The sequence below is a fragment of the Mirounga angustirostris genome, unplaced genomic scaffold, assembly GCF_029215605.1.
Source record: "Mirounga angustirostris isolate CCGP_5_RB_7025 unplaced genomic scaffold, mMirAng1.0.hap1 SCAF_12, whole genome shotgun sequence".
Taxonomy (NCBI): Eukaryota; Metazoa; Chordata; class Mammalia; order Carnivora; family Phocidae; genus Mirounga; species Mirounga angustirostris.
Window position 1 is genome coordinate 43,614,435 of NW_026991720.1, and position 16,804 is coordinate 43,631,238.

General features: G+C 40.0%; 1 protein-coding gene across 3 annotated transcripts in view; it reads left to right on the forward strand.

Annotated features, from left to right (window-relative positions):
• The first annotated feature begins 12,245 nt into the window (after positions 1–12,245).
• The window catches only part of NT5C3A (5'-nucleotidase, cytosolic IIIA), a 48,590-nt gene continuing 44,031 nt past the window's right edge, over positions 12,246–16,804 (forward strand). Inside the window, exon 1 of one of the 3 annotated variants that reach the window (XR_006788736.3) lies at positions 12,246–12,478. Coding sequence is in view for 1 of the 3 variants with exons in the window: in XM_045864449.3 (XP_045720405.1) it covers positions 12,341–12,478 (138 nt within the window). In the remaining 2 variants the exon portion in view is untranslated. The remainder of the gene's footprint in view (positions 12,479–16,804) is intronic. The other 2 variants (XM_045864449.3, XM_045864453.3) reach the window with 2 other exon arrangements.

Genomic DNA, 16,804 nt, shown 5'->3' on the forward strand with positions numbered 1-16,804 from the left:
CTTTAATGTTCATATTCTCCATGTTGTGGTCCTTAGGTTTATTCTCTCTCATTCCACTTTCCCTCTCTGTATTTTCACCCATTCTCAGGGCTTCAAATACAGCATAATGCTCACTCCTAAATCTCGATCTCCATTGTATCTATCACATTTATACCCCAACAGAAGACTTTTGTTGTCATTAGGGCATGCTCAAATGATGATTTCTGTTCACAGCCTTGGGCGAAAGCAACATCCCAGTGTACTGTTAACCTCCACATCTGTCATAGCAGTTGGGAAGCTCTATTAGATGTGTGTGGATAGACAATATGTGATCTAGAGAATAAGTTTTCAACCCAGCCAATCAGGTGGAGTTGTTGTAGGTTTGAACTTGTTCTCTGGCAGTGTTTTTGTGGTATAACTACTTTATGTTGCCAAATAGTTGAGGAACCATAATATTTAACAATATTTAGGCCTGGGAGCAGGGTACACAATCCTTGAGAAACCCCAAAGTATACCCTCTGAATAGAAGGCCTTTCTACCTTCTCTTGGTGGGACCTCCGGGTCCAGATTATCCTTAGAAATAATGTATTAGGTATTCAGTGCAGTTTAATCTCTCCTACTCTTCTTTCCCTATATAATTTTCTTTTTTCAGTTTTTCCCCTAGATTCTGCTGTTTTCATTATAGGCAAGAGAAATGGTTAAAGAAAAATGGACTGTTTGTATATACATTCAACAATAGAGGTGTTATTATCACTATGCTTTTTTAGTAGCCAAAGAGTTACCTGGGTTCAACTAACTGCTTTGATCGTTTGGGGCGGGGGGGAGCTTATGCCTATAAACTATTAAAAGCAAATGCAAAATTTAAATAACAGTGATATGGAACTAGAATATTTTAAAGATCATTTAAAAACATACAAGGATGCAAAGAAGGTGTTATGGCTGAGTTGTGTCCTCTTAAAATTCATATGTTAAAGTCAAACCCCCAGGAGATCACAATGTGACTATATTTAGAGATAGGGCACTTAATGAGGTAATTAAGGTAAAATGAGATCATTTGGGTGGGCCTTTATCCAGTATAACTGGTGGTCCTATAAGAAGATGAAATTAAAGACCCAGACATTTGCAGGCAGACAGACAATGTGAGGACGTGCTGTGAAGGCAGCAGGTCATGAAGAGGCCATGGAAGAAACCACACCTGCCAAAACTATGATCACACCAGAACTATGAAAAAGTAAATTACTATTATTTAAACCACTCAGCCTATAGTATTCATTATGGCAGCCCTAGCAAACTAATGCAGAAGCAATTAATATAAGAATAGGATAGTGTGTTGTATGTGTTGTTTTCAGTACCATAATATGAAAAAAGAAACAACTCTTAGAGCCAACAAATAAGCCAGCATAATTCATGCATTCTGGTACAACTGGCTTTCATTTCCAACAAAAAGGAATATGATTATTCTTGTACATTATTATTAAATATAACATTTCTTAATTCAGAATATTCCTACTAGCTCTACCTCCACCAAATGTAGGTTTTTAGGAAATTAAGCAAAACCTCAAATTTTCTTTGAATTCCAACAAATTAATATGTAAGAAGCAACTCAAACCTATACTTCTCTCTAGAGAAGGATAAGGTCCCTAGATAACTACAAGGTGGAAGCTGGTCACCAGAAAGACCAAAAAAAAATAGGATGGTTTGAACTTTAAATTCCCTTCTTCACCTTCCCAGAGGGGAAGGTTGCTGAAGATTGAGTGGGGAAAAAACAAACAACACAAAACAAACTTGAACGAGGAGATTGAGAGAGATTTGTGTGTCCTCTTTCTAATAAATTTGACTCTCTTTGTAACAAGCAAGAGAAATGGAATGAAGAAAAATGGGCTATTTGTATACATACTGATGTGATGGGAAGATGATGCACCAAGAGAGGTCCTGGATACTCTGTGCCATCCCCAAGCTGCATACCTTTCTTAGACATGTCTTCCATATGGCTGTGTCCTTTATAGTAAACTGGTTAATATGTTTAAAGTTCTTTATTGAGATCCGTGAGCTCTAGTGAATTTGCAAACCTGAGGAGGAGGTGATGGGAACCCCCCCAAATTGGTAGTTGGCTGGGCAGAAGTTTGGTGGCCTGGCCACCCCATTTGAAGCTGGCATCTAAAGTGGGGGCAGTCCTCTGGGGTCTGTACTAACTCTGGGTGATGTCAGAATGGAATTGTCCAATTGAACGTAGTTGGTGCCAGAGAATTGGTTGTTGTTTCAAAAACATACATTTGGTGTTAAAAACGGTGAGATTCACTAGAACTTCCTTTGCTTAGGTAAACCTATGGTTTGGGAAGAGAATGCATAAAAAAGCAGTGATGAACAATCTTTGATTCCTGACTGACCACATGGTCACCCGTGGTATGGAGCAGCAGCTGTCCTACTAAACTAAAAGGTAACAGGGAGTTGGTTCACTTGATGCATAAGGAAATGCAGACTAATAAGAAACATGTGAAATATATAACATCTTGGCTGTTGTCAGTTGTAATAGCTGAAATGAAAATAAAAGAGAGTACTGGATTGGACCTTGATGCTGGCTGGACCAAGCTCAAATATTGATTAGTCCCAGCTTAATCCATAGCCTCAAAGCCACCCCCAAAGAGAATAATTATTCTGGGACAACAGAAATTACTTCTAAAACCTCTGGTCACCAAGAAAGTAGTGTGCAGTGGAGGAGGGCAAAACCAGGAACATATTGAAACCAGGGGGTTCCAAGTTCTGAAAGTGTTGGAAATCAACAAGTGGATTCCTTTTGTGCTTGCTTGTGGTGTCCATCTGGGTGGATTCAATGAGTGGATGTTGAGGGGACTGCAGCAATGCAGAGATGGACTGAATGTAGATATATTTCTTTGCACTCTCTGAGGTATGAAATGTCAATAAGAACTGTCTGCCAACCAGGAGTCAGAGACTGCAGATAGCTGTGTGTCAGATTCCCAGTGGGAAGGCCTTAAGCATGGCTGGCAAGTCAGACTGATGCCAGTAGCCCCAGGGGTCTACAAATGGGTCTTGATAGCAATGGACATTGTATCAGGGCTGGACTCTTCTTTCCCAGTATTCAAAACAAACACATCAGAGTACTGAAAGAGAATCTGAACAGAGGATATTACACCAAATTTGGACCACTGAATCATATTCCTCAGACCAAGGAAAATACTTTACAGCCCATAATGTCTAAAATGGGCAAAGAGAGGGGCACCTGATTGGCTCAGTCAGTAGAGCATGTGACCCTTGATCTTGGGGTTTTGAGTTCAAGCCCTACATTGGGCATAGAGCTTACTTACTAAACAAAGAATGAATGAATGAATGAATGAATAAATAAGTAAATAAATAGCAAAGAAATACCCTCCTCAGTAATACATTGATAGAGAATTGGAAAAAGCAATTGAAACATTGGTTGTCTAAATCAGTGGGTATGAAGGAAGATAGGCATGAAACACTGGCTTACACACCTTCATGAGTATGTACTTAACTCAAGATGAAGGGGGAGTGTCCCTACTAGATAGATTCCTTTGTTTTTCTGGTAGATCTGGCTATTAGCTTCCGAGGGAGGTTGCTGGTATGACTATGCAATTCTTCCCAAGGAGAGGGAACTCTGATATGAAGTATATACTTTTCTTTCTTCCCCATACCACCTCAACCTTTCTCTTCCTAGCTAATGCAGTAGTAACAGGACCAGGGCTGCAACCACAAGTGCTGAAAGCAAGGATAATTCCTCAGCAAGGGACTGTAACTGTATTTTTAATTATGTCTGAATTCCTTAAGGGCCTGATAGGGGAGGATTTCACTCTCTCTGGCAAAATTGAGGTTAACAGTGAATCCAGCTATATTACCTAGTAGTAAAATGGCCCACTAGTTCTGTACCTATGTAACCCTACCTGTTACCAAAACCCAAGTTCAGCTGCCCTTTGCTTAAAAAGCCAATACTCAAGAGACTAGTTTTGATTGGAAAGGAATATGAGCTTTATTCAGGAGGCTGGCCACTTGGAGAGAAGGCAGACTCTGAGGTTTCTGCCCAGCCTAGAGATTTTTTAAAGGGGTTTGGGTCAGTTAATCAGTTAAGGGCGTGCAGTAGTCTGTAACCTTTCTCGGGGCACACTACAGATGCCAGCTACAGATTTTATCTCGGTCCTTGGAGATTATACAAGGGGGGTCTGGTTTCCTAGGTGCCTAGGGGCATTGTGCAAAAGGATCTGGTTCCTTGGCGCCCAGGAGTGGTGCAACAGGGCCTGGTGACATACAGAAGAGCTCTGTTCTTTTCCTAGGAAAGAATGCATGATCTGTAGATATACAAAGAAAGGTTAATCTATCATGTGGTCTAAGGGTGCTTGCTAAAGCTTGAAGACTACTAGCTTGGGCTGGAGGGGCTGAGGCAGCTTCATACCCTATGTGAATGGGAATGGACTGATGGGGAAATACCTACTAAACTAGTATTGTTGCCTGCAATACAGATCAGGACAGTGACCCAATCTAACACTCCTTCAGACGGTGGAAAAGTTTAGGTATAAATGGAGAGAAAGAAGAATAGTAGCTGAGGATAAAGGGATGAGTAAACAGGTTGTGTAATGAGGGAAATCCAATATTATGTTAATACCTGGAAAGAGGCTCAGAATAAAAGATAACCTTGTCTCTTAGTTCCATTATAAATACTAGTTGCCTAAAAGGATGAAGCCATTTCTAGTCTTATAACACTTAAGATCTAAAAAGCAAGCCTACAAATCTGAGAAGCCTCACCCTGGGAGACATTTTCATATGAAAAGATAATGGGCTGGACTAATTATTAATTATTGAATGGGACTTTAGTTATGTGTCAGTATCTTAACTCTTTTTTGTTAGAGATCCATGGCCTGTGGTATAAGAAAAACATACATGTGGTCTCTGACTCTGGTTTCTGGCACAGAGCTCCTAAATATTCTAGTTACTTCCTTAGTGAAAAGAGTATCTTTCGTAATTCATAACAAGCCCCTTTGAACCACACAAAAATTTATGCTAATAAAGTGACTCAAAATCCAAACCTCTAGATAGTACAGATGAAAGCTGGTCACCAGAAAGACCAAATTGGTAAAATTAGAGGGTTGGAACTACATCTCCAGCCCCACTTCTTCTTCCCTCCCACCCCTCAGCCTCCAGGGGGGGAAGAAGAAGTGGGGCTGGAGATGTAGTTCAATAAATGATTCAACCTGACACTATTTATCAACTACCCAATGAATGCAAAAAAAAAGGAAGGAAAGAAAGAAAGAAACCAAATGTCCTTCGATGTGTAATGGGTAAATGGTGAAACTTATACATCCGTACCATGGAATACAAATTAGCCCTAGAAAAGATGAAGTACACAGAACTTAGATGGATCCTAAGGACATTATGCTGAATATATCAGTGATTTCCAGGGGTTAGTTTTGGGTAAGGATGTGACTATAAAGTGGTCATACAAGGCAACTTGTTTGAGATGGTGTTTGGATCCTGTTCCTGGATCCTGTTCTGTATATTAATCTTGATGGTGATTTCATCTGACAAAATTTTTTAGAACTATATACCAACAACAAAAGAAAGTGCTTGTGAAAATGGATGAGATCCAAGTAAGATGTGTAATTGCTTTCTATATTTTACCAATGTCAATTTACTTTGTAATTGTGCTGTGGCTATAAGATATAGTTGTAAGATAGTATCACTGGGGGAAGCCTGAGTGAAAGGCACATCGGGAGCACCTGGGTGGCTCAGTAGGTTGGGCATCTGACTTTTGATTTCAGCTTAGATCATGATCTCAGGGTGGTGAGATAGAGCCCCACATCTGGCTCCATGCTCAGTGGGAAGTCTGCTTCTCTCCCTCTCTCTCCTGCTCCCTCTGTCCCTCTCCTCCACCCCTGCTTGGCCTCTCTCTCTCTCTTAAAAAAGAAAAGTCTGAAAAAAATGAACATGGGAGTCCTATGTACTATTTTTGCAACTTCTATGGGAGTCTAAAATTATTTCAAAATGAAAATTAAAAATATATATGTAAAGAAAAAAATGAAGGAAATTTTTACTTCCAAGATACTTCCAGCCAATGTCTTTTCTTTATGCTAGGAAGAAAGAAATTAGTCAGATTAAAAAAAAAAAAAAAGTCTTGGTGGAACTGAAGAAAATAATATATAGCAAATAAATAAATGTGTAATGAGTATTAACATTTATGGGAGAGTTTCTGAAAAACATTTGCATCACTCATTATTGCTAATTGTGTTAATAACCATGTAAACCAGCAGATGATTAAATTTCAAATCTGGCAGTGACTTTTTTTTTAAGATTTTATTTATTTGAGAGAGAGAGAGTAGCGAGAGAGAGAGAACACAAGCCAGGGGGAGAGGCAGAGGGAGAAGCAGGCTCCCCACTGAGCAGGGAGCCCGACGCGGGGCTCGATCCCAGGACCCTGGGATCATGACCTGGGCTGAAGGCAGATGCTTAACCAATTGAGCCACCCAGGACCCCCCCAGCAGTGACTCTTAAACAAATGCAGTAAACACTTAAAATGCACCTTTATTGATTTTTTTTTTAAAGATTTTATTTATTTATTTGAGAGAGAGAGAATGAGAGAGAGCACATGAGAGGGGGGAGGGTCAGAGGGAGAAGCAGACTCCCTGCAGAGCAGGGAGCCCGATGCGGGACTCGATCCACGGACTCCAGGATCATGACCTGAGCCGAAGGCAGTCGCTTAACCAACTGAGCCACCCAGGCGCCCTTGATTTTTTTTTTTAATTTGAGAGAGAAGTAACAGTATTTAATAAATGGCCCATATTCTCATTTATGTTCTCAGATGCATAGAAATATTGTAATATGTGATATTATTGGACCACCCACATCATTCCCTTGAAGCCCAGATCAGAATGTTCCCCAAATTTCCAACCTGAAATATCACCTAGGTCACTCTGAATCTTCTGATGACCCAGAATCAGTGTTGATATTCTCATGTTTTCCTTGGACCTGCTTCAAATCAACTGTGTTCTTTTAGTATAATTTAAAACTGAAATAGAATTACCAAAACCATTCCAAACAATGTTCAAGAATCTTGCAGCAACCAAACTTCCAGTTCAAATGTATTCCATGACATTAGCCAGGGTAGATACAAAGAATCCTAATTAATGAAACCATTAGTAAAAAGTAAGACAAGGCAGAAATTAGTGGAACTCAAAAAAAAAAAATTGGCATGGAAGATGAAATGTTAAGTCAACGTTCCTATTTATTCTATTTATATCATTATCCATATTCCATCAGGCTACCAAATTACTTTTTTGGTGTACAGTTAACATACTTTTCTTACATTCAGATGTAAGAAACTAATTCTCTAACCCAGTGAAAGGACTACAGTGGTAATTATAGAAACCACAAAATTTCATTTGTGAAAAGATTTCATTCCATTAATTTCCTTTCCTAAGAAATTGGTAGATTTAAAAATCACAACGGGTTCCTGGCTGGTTCAATCAGTAGAGCAAGTGACTTGATCTCAAGGTCATGAGTTCAAGCCCCATGTTGGGCATAGAGCTTACTTAATTAAAAAATAAATAAAACTTTAAAATATATCACAGCATAGATTTCCCTTTTGGCTTCAAGATGCAACTGATAGTATATCTGAATCACCTTATTGAAGGCTTCTGAATATGTTTGTCTTCAACAGGATTAATAAAGATCATTTGATTTAAACAAAGCAAACACAAAACATTTTCCCTTTGTACACAGCAGTTGTGTTAATAAAAAGCTTATATATAATTAATTTTCTTAATCTTGGTCTTATAATCAGCTAAATTAATCTAAACTGCTCTGACAAGCAGGGGAAGTGGCATCAATCCCTTGCAAGAGACCCACAAAGTAGAGGGAAATAGAAGCAATAATCCTATTGCAAGAAGGAATTGTGAAGTATTGGTATATCCAACTTCAATCATAGGCTGGAATTTGCTTTACCATTTGCTGGGGACCTACTGAAGTGTAGCTCACAGGGAAGGATGCTCAAGCACCACATGACATTGCTGAATGGAATACTTTAAAATTTTTGTCATCTTTTTCTCAGATATATTCACAGGTTCTCACATATATTGTGCTCGTATTAAAACGAACAAAAAAGCTAATGTTAGCTTTTTTTTAGAATTTTTTTTTCCTTCCTAAGAAACTGATCACTCTATATCCCCAAAATCATTTTATGGCATCAGAGGATCAATCTCGTCCACAAAACAAGACACAGAAAGGGCATTCACATACCTGATAGTTTATTCCAGACTTGTTTTCTTACCAGATGCCTAATAAGGTGGGCCCTACTTTATATATCTAAGAACCACCCCCTCCACAAATTTTCCTTTAAGAATTCCTGCTCGGGGGGCGCCTGGGTGGCTCAGTTGTTAAGCGTCTGCCTTCGGCTCAGGTCATGATCCCAGGGTCCTGGGATGGAGCCCCACGTCGGGCTCCCTGCTCGGTGGGAAGCCTGCTTCTCCCTCTCCCACTCCCCCTGCTTGTGTTCCTGCTCTCACTATGTCTCTCTCTGTCAAATAAATAAATAAAATCTTTAAAAAAAAAAAAAAAAAGAATTCCTGCTCGGGTCCCAGGGCTGGAACAACAGGATCAAGAATGGAGGGTGAGAGAAAAGCAACCCCTAGCTTCACTACCTCCCATTTGTTCCCCTCTTCCAACTAGTTCCATATCCCAGGCAAAAAGGGAGTTTCACCAGGCAGCACCACCAACTCCAAAGAGCTTCTCTGGATCCCTTCTGTGTTATCCCTAGAGAAAAGCAAGGGAAACATCATCAATCCCTTGCAAGAGACAAGACCAGTGAGAACAAGTCCTGATGCTTACAAAGAGGAGGAAATGATGTGGAGATTTTGGGCCATTTGTATGTCTTTTTTTTTTTTTAAGATTTTATTTATTTGAGAGAGAGAGAGAGAACGAGCAGTGGGGAGGGGCAGAGGGAGAGAGAGAAAGAGTGAGAAGCAGACTCCCCGCTGAGTAGGAAGCCTGATGCTGGGCTCTATCGGGAGTCGGAGATCATGACCTGAGCCAGAGGCAGACACCTAACCGACTGAGCCACCCAGGCGCCCCCATTTGTATGTCTTCTTTGGAGAAATGTCTGTTCATGTCTTCTGCCCATTTCTTGATTGGATTTTTTGTTTTTTGGGTATTGAGTTTGATAAGGTCTTCATAGATCTTGGATACCAGCCCTTTATCTGATGTCATTTGTAAATATCTTCTCCCATTCCGTAGGTTGCCTTTTAGTTTTGCTGACTGTTTCCTTTGCTGTGCAGAAGTTTTTATCTTGAGGAAGTCCCAATAATTCATTTTTGCTTTTGTTTCCCTTGCCTTTGGAGACGTGTCTAGCAAGAAGTTGCTGAGGCCAAGGTCGTTGCTGCCTGTATTCTCTAGAATTTTGATGGATACCTGTCTCACATTTAGGTCTTTCATCCATTTTGAGTGTATCTGTTTATGGTGTAAGAAAATGGTCCAGTTTCATTCTTCTACATGTGGCTGTGCAATTTTCCCAGCACCATTTATTGAAGAGACTGTCTTTTTTTCATTGGATATTCTTTCCTGCTTTGTCAAAGATTAGTTGGCATCAGGGAAATACAAATCAAAACCAGAATGAGCTACCACCTCACACCAGTCAGAATGGCTAAAATTAATAAGACAGGAAATAACAAGTGTTGGTGAGGATGTGGAGAAGGGGGAACCCTCTTATGCTGTTGGTGGGAATGAACATTGGTACAGCCACTCTGGAAAACAGTATGGAGGTTCCTCAAGTTAAAAATAGAGCTACCCTACAACCCCACAATTGCTCTACTAGGTATTTACTCCAAAGATACAAATGTAGTAACCTGAAGGGGCACCTGCACCCCAATGTCCATAACAGCAATGTCCACGATAGCCAAACTGTGGAAAGAGCTGAGATATCCATTGACAGATGAATGGATAAAGATGTGGTGTGTATATACAATGGAATATTACTCAGCCATCAGAAAGGATGAATACTTACCATTTACATCAACGTGGATGGAACTTTAGGGTATTATGCTGAGCGAAATATGTCAATCATAGAAAGACAATTATCATATTGTTTCACTCATGTGGAATATAAGAAACAGAGCAGAAGATCATAGGGAAAATGAGGGAAGACTGAATGGGAAGTCATCAGAGAGGAAGACAAACCATGAGAGACTCTTAACTATAGGAAACAAACTGAGGGTTGCTGGAGGGGAGGTGGGTGGGGAGATGGGGTAATTGGGTGATGGGCATTAAGGAGGGCACATGATGTGATGAGCATGGGATATTATATCCAACCGATAAATTATTGAACACTACATCTAAAACTAATGATGTACTATATGTTGGCTAATTGAATTTAAATAATAAAGAGGAGGAAATGATAGAATAGACAGTGGGATATAGCAGAAAAAGGACAGCAGTGGTGAAAGGAACACTGTCTAACTTCATCTTTACCCTTTTGTCATAGCACTTTTAAAAAAAAATTGTGGTATAAAACACATAAAATTTACCAACTTAACCATTTTAAAATGTACAGTACTATTAACTATAGACACATGGTTGTGTAACAGATCTTTAGAACTTTTTCATCTTGCAAAACTAAAACTCAATACTCAATTGAACAACTTCCCCTCTTCCTCTTCCCCCAACTCTCACAACTACCATTCTACTTTCTAAGAGTTTGACTATCTCATGTAAGTAGAATAATGGAAGTATTTGTCTTTTTGTGACTGGCTTATTTCACTTAGCATAGTGTGCCCAAGAATCATTAGTGTTGTCAAATACTGCAGAATTTCCTTCTTTTTAAAGGCTGAATAGTATTCCATTTGATGTATATACCACATTTTCTTTATTCATTCGTTGATGGACATTTTAGTTATATCACATTTTGGCTATTATGAATAGTGCTGCAGTGAACATGGAAGTGCTGATATCTTTGAGTACCTGCTTTCAATTCTTTTGGATATATACCAACATTGCTGGACCATATGGTAAATCTATTTTTAATTTTTGAGGAATTTCTATAGTTTTCTGTTGTAGCTGTACCAAATTACATTTCCAACAACAGTGCACAAGAGTTTCTATTCCTTCACATCCTCACCAACACTTGTAATTTTTTTTTAATGCCAATAAAGGAAGTTTTATTGCTTAATATTCCCAAAAGGAGTATATGCCATATCATACAGGGCTTGATCAGGAGGCAGAGAAGTAAAGGAGAAAAGGAGAAAGCTTAGCCCAGAGCCTGCATTATAGTTTTTTTTCTGTTTTCTTTATTTTTTTATTTTTTATTATGTTAATCACCATACATTACATCATTAGTTTTTGATGTAGTGTTCCATGATTCATTGTTTGCGTATAACACCCAGTGCTCCATGCAGTATGTGCCCTCTTTAATACCCATCACCAGGCTAACACATCCCCCCCCACCCCCTCCCCTCTAGAACCCTCAGTTTGTTTCTCAGTCCATAGTCTCTCATGTTTCGTCTCCCCTTCCGATTTTACCCCCTTCAATCTTCCCTTCCTGCTATCTTCTTCTAATTTTTTTTTTTTAACATATAATGTATTATTTGTTTCAGAGGTACAGGTCTGTGATTCATGTGATTTTTTAAATAATGGTTAGCCTAATGTGTGTGAAGTGGTATCTCATTATAGTTTTGATTTGCATTTTCCTGATGGTTATTGATGTTGAGCATCTTCTTAGTCTTTTGCCCATTTTTTAAATCGGGGTGTCTTTTCGTTGTTGAGTTGTAGGAGTTCTTTAGGTATTTTGGATAGTAACCCCTTATCAGATATATGGTTTGCAAATATTTTCTCACATTCTGTAAGTGGCCTTTTTACTGTTGGTTGTTTCTTTTGCTGTGCAGCAGTTTGTCATAGCACATATTACTGCTAACGCCTTCTGGGGGCTGTAGTCCAGAGTGGCTGAGGAGGGTGGAAGGCGGAAGACGGAAGACTTTTTCTGCTTGGGTCTGGTTGGAATCAAATTTCTACTGTAGGGAGCTGGAGTGAACCACTCCCTGGTCCTCATCAGCACAGAGATAATTGATACCATTCCCTTTTGGGTCCTTGGACAGTTCCTCAGAGGTAGGCTCCGAGGAAGACCAGCCCCACACCCCGCTCTGCTGCGGACGCAGGCCACGCCCCCCGCCTTCCCTTCCCGCGTGTCAGTGCGTGGGGTGGGGCTTTCTGTGGGGCGGGGCTTGTACCGGAGGGGCGGGGCGGAGGCGGGGCTCCCGCAGAGCCTGCCGCGGGGCAGGGCGTCCAGGCTTATCTGCGGACTGCAGCAGTCCAGCCACCTCTTCTTTGGCGGCCGGGAGGCGCAGGCACCCCATTCATGGACCGGGCCGCTGTGGCGAGGATGGGGGCGGTGGCGAGCGCCAGTGTGTGCGTCCTGGTGGCGGGGGTGGTGCTGGCCCAGTACATATTCACCTTGAAGAGGAAGACAGGGCGGAAGACCAAGATCATCGAGATGGTGAGTGCAGGGCGCCTCGTGCCCGAGCGCTTGATGGGCCGCAGGGCGTTCCATCCGCCTTTACCTTCCCATGCTGGTGCTGCTGAAATGCAAAGGGTACACTGGGCACCCGTTCACCCCGCGAGCAGCAACATTGCGGGCCGGTGACCTGGTCTGGACCGTCCATGGTGTCACCCTCTGTCTTTTGTTATGACTTCATTTGAAACAGAAAGACAGCAAGTAGGTGATTCGGAAACCAGGCACCTCCTACAGCAAAACCGTTTCTCAAGAAGTAAACGGAACGTTCGAGGCTGGATTGCTACCTAGTTCCTGCAGCCAAACGGTTGTGACTAATCCAATTCGGACAGAGTTGTTTCTGCAACCTGGCTAGAATGAGTTAGATTATGAAAAGGTGTAACTTCTCAGTGGTTGAAAGAATGCCAATTAACCCGGTTGGCGTTCAGAATAGTTTGTTTTGTACTTGAATGTTATTTCTTCTTGTCTCAAACTGCCAGGAGGTATCTTTGTGTTCGTTTTTCCCCCAAACCTCTTGCATAACAGTATTTTAGAAATTTATTTCCAATTTTACTGTAAGAAAGAGTGTTTCAAGAATCCTACTTAAGGTATAGGATAAGCAATATTTGCTATAAAGTTGGGGATGTTTTTCATTTTGTTTTGGTTTGGTTTTAGTTGTTGTTTTAGTTTAGTTTTTTGTTTTTGTTTTTTAATTAAAATCCACTCATAAAGACTAGTTACTCATGGAGTTGCATTCTAATGTGCCTCCTGGAATGCATAAGCTAATGTTTACTCCTGATAATGTGCTACACACGTGAACATTTGGGGTCAAATATTTATGAAAAATAAGTTGACAGTCTACCACCATACTAAATAATATCATTTTAGGTTCATAGAATACTCAGCCTCAATTATGTTTTCATTGATCAAAGACACTATCCTCTTGGTTGCTGTTGGCGCCAGGTTGAATACAGAAATACTTTCCCATAACAGTAAAGAAATGTTAACTCCCATGTGTCATGCCAGTAATATTCATAGGTTTTGTTTATTGCTAGAATTAAATTATTCTTAGATTATTATTTTTTTCTCCACTTCTGTGGGTATAGCAGCAAATGTTTTTATCTCAGAAATTTCATTTTGTTTATGTTGCTGTCTTGCTTAGAGAACTTTGTTGGCTTCCTTTTGCCCCAAACCAAAAATTTATAATCTGTATGTGGTGGGGGGGGAACCAACTAATTGCCATACCTTCCAGTGTGTACTTAAACTGTGGATTGGTCTGTTATATCACTTTTCTAAACCAAGTAGAGTTAATAAAATCCCACAGTGATAACATCCTAAAAACAGTTTGCCATCTTTGTGAAAAATAATGAAAGCCCATCAGGCAGGCCAACTTTACTTATTTGTAGTGTAGAAATCAGTCAATCTTTACATATATATATGTATACATAATGTTATATTATTCAGATTGTGATATATATGCAGCCTGCTAGTAGCGTTTAAAAGGAAAAAGATGAAAGAGCTTTACGTTTTTTATTTTTTATTTTTTTAAGATTTATTTATTTATTTTAGAGAGTGGGGAGGGACAGAGGGAGAGGGAGAGTTTTAAGCAGACTTCACACTGAGCATGGAGCCCAGGTTGGGGCTAGATCTCAGGACTCTGAGATCACAACCTGAGCCAAAACCAAGAGACAGGGCTCAACCAACTGTGCCACCCAGGCACCCTGAGCTTTATGTTTTTAGCTTGTAATTTTAATAGGCTGCTTCTTCAAATGGGATAAGTATTTGGTTGGGAGTCTGAAGATTTGGGTTCAAATCCTGGTTTTATCTCTTTTAATAACCGTGTGTTAGTGGTCATGTTTTGCCCATCCCCCACCCCATTCTCCAAACCCCCACTTTGGAGAATATGTACAAACCTGTGAATGTCCAGTGGACATAGGTTAAACTGGTGACAAGTGATGGAACCAAGGGTAACTCCCTAAGCAAGATGGGCCTATTCACACTGGCGAGGTAAACAAATGACTTCTGGCACTGGGCTTAGATTATGCACTACTTTAAGTTTTGAATTAAAAGACACAGAAGTGTGGCTGGTGGGCTGTGCATGCTACAGGTGAAATGTCCCGTAGGCAGCAAGATAAATATACAGAGGAAACCTGTCAGAAGACATGGCTTAAGATTTTTAGAGCTTAGAGGCACCTGGGTGGCTCAGTTGGTTGAGTGACAGACTTTTGGTTTCCTCTCCAATCATGATCTCAGGGCCTTGGGATTGAGCCCCTCAGCAGGCTCATGCTCAGTGGGGAGTCTGCTTGAGATTCTCTCCCTTTGCCCCTCACCCCCCTCACGTGCTCCCCCCTCTCAAATAAATAAATAAATCTTTAAAAAGAAAGGTGTTTAGAGTTCAGAGATAAGTCATTTTTCATAGTCAATATACTGCATTCTTAAATTTTTATTTTAGAACAATTTTAAATTAACATAATTAAGCAAATAAGTAGAGTCCCAACCAGTTTCTCCTATTACTAACATTTCATGTTAGTATGGTACATTTGTTGAAATTAATGAATAAATATTCATACATTTTTAAATATCCCTACTTTGTTCAGATTTCCTTTGTTTTTACCTAATGTCCTTCTCTGTCCTAGAATTCCATCCAGAATACCACATACATTTAGTCATCATGTGTCCTTATTTCATCTTGGCTGTGACAGTTTCTCGGATTTTTCTTGTTTGTTTTATCTGTGATACCGTAAGAAATATATATTTGGTGTTCGTCCCAGTTTCCTGCCACACAGCTCCTAAAACACTTGGAGTCTGGGAAGTGTTAACAGTGTCTTTTGTATGCTAATGAGGTGGACTGGTAGCTGGGGACCCCAACATGGCTTCAAGATGTGGGTTGGTTGCCATAAAGATCAAGGCATGATTAGAGGATTAGAACTTTCAGCATGCCCCCCCACTTCCTTTGGAGAAGGGCTGGAGTTCAAGCTGATCACCTAGTCAATAATTTATTTGATCAATCTTACCTACATAACAGACCTCCATAAAGACCTCTAAAGGAGAACTTTCAGGTTTGTGAATACCTTGAGGTGTGGATAGGGTGGTGTGTTCTAGAGAGGACATGGAAGTTCTCCACCCCTCCTTCTATATCTTGCCCTTTGCTTCTCTTCCATTTGGCTGTTCTGAATTGTATTCTTTATATGAAACCTGTCATAGTATGTAAAGCTCTCTCCGGAGTTCTGTGTTATTCTTGCAGATTATGGAACCTGAGGAGGGGAGGGGGTTGTGGGAATCCCCAAATTTACAACTGGTCCATCTGAAGTATGAGTGACAACCTGAGGCTCGTGAATGGCGTTGGAGAACAGACTTGTGGACTGAGTCCTTACCTCATGGGATCAGCGACTAACTCTAGATAGTGTCAGAATTGTATTCAATTATACAAAGAGTTGGAGCATGGTTGGTGTGACTTGTGAGAAATGTGTAAAAAAAAAAAGTTAAATATAGAACATTTAGTAATATCTGGCTCATAGTAACTGCTTATTAAATAGTAGTTGTAATTATTCTATCAAAACACAGACTATCAGCCACTCTCATATCCTACAATCATTTTTCCTTATGAACACTAGTAGGGCATAATTTTTAACCAGTGGTATTATTTTCTCTCAACTTCCTCTCTCCTAAGCCTTCATTGTAAAAACTACTCTAGTTATCCTCAGTTAAGGATGGCTTGCAGTTTTTGTAAACTGGACCAAAAAGATCAAGATTGCCAAACGTGTATAGAAGTTGATACGCGTACAGTAGAATTTTGCACAAATGAAATTAATATTTGAGATGAACTGTATTTGGGAATGAATTTCCCCAACCTCTCTTAGATTCTTGCAAGTTTCAGGTCCTTCCTCACTGCTGTTGACCATCACTTATCACTTGCTATTCAGTTTAACTCACCATTCTAATCAAACGTGCCTGCTCAGATAGGATTTGTTCCCTCTGTGGCCTTTTTAGTTACTCTTACTAAAAAAGATTCTGGAACAAAGCTTGAGAGCACTTATTGCTAGTTCCCTGCCTGACAGAGAAACCCACTCCAACACAAAATTTAGGCTTTGAAGAATGAGGTTCTGAAGGAGGGAAATGTAATCATATATATAGTCTTTCATACAATTATATTGAGTGATAATGACAACTTTAGTGTTTTTTTACTAGGTTGATTTTTATGCATGGACGTTGCTTCAATATTTGATTCTATTCAGACAGCATTTATCTACTTTCAAATTAATTTAGCCAAATATAAAAGCATTAACAATACAGATCTTCCTTGATTTACAATGGGGTTATGTCCTTATAAAC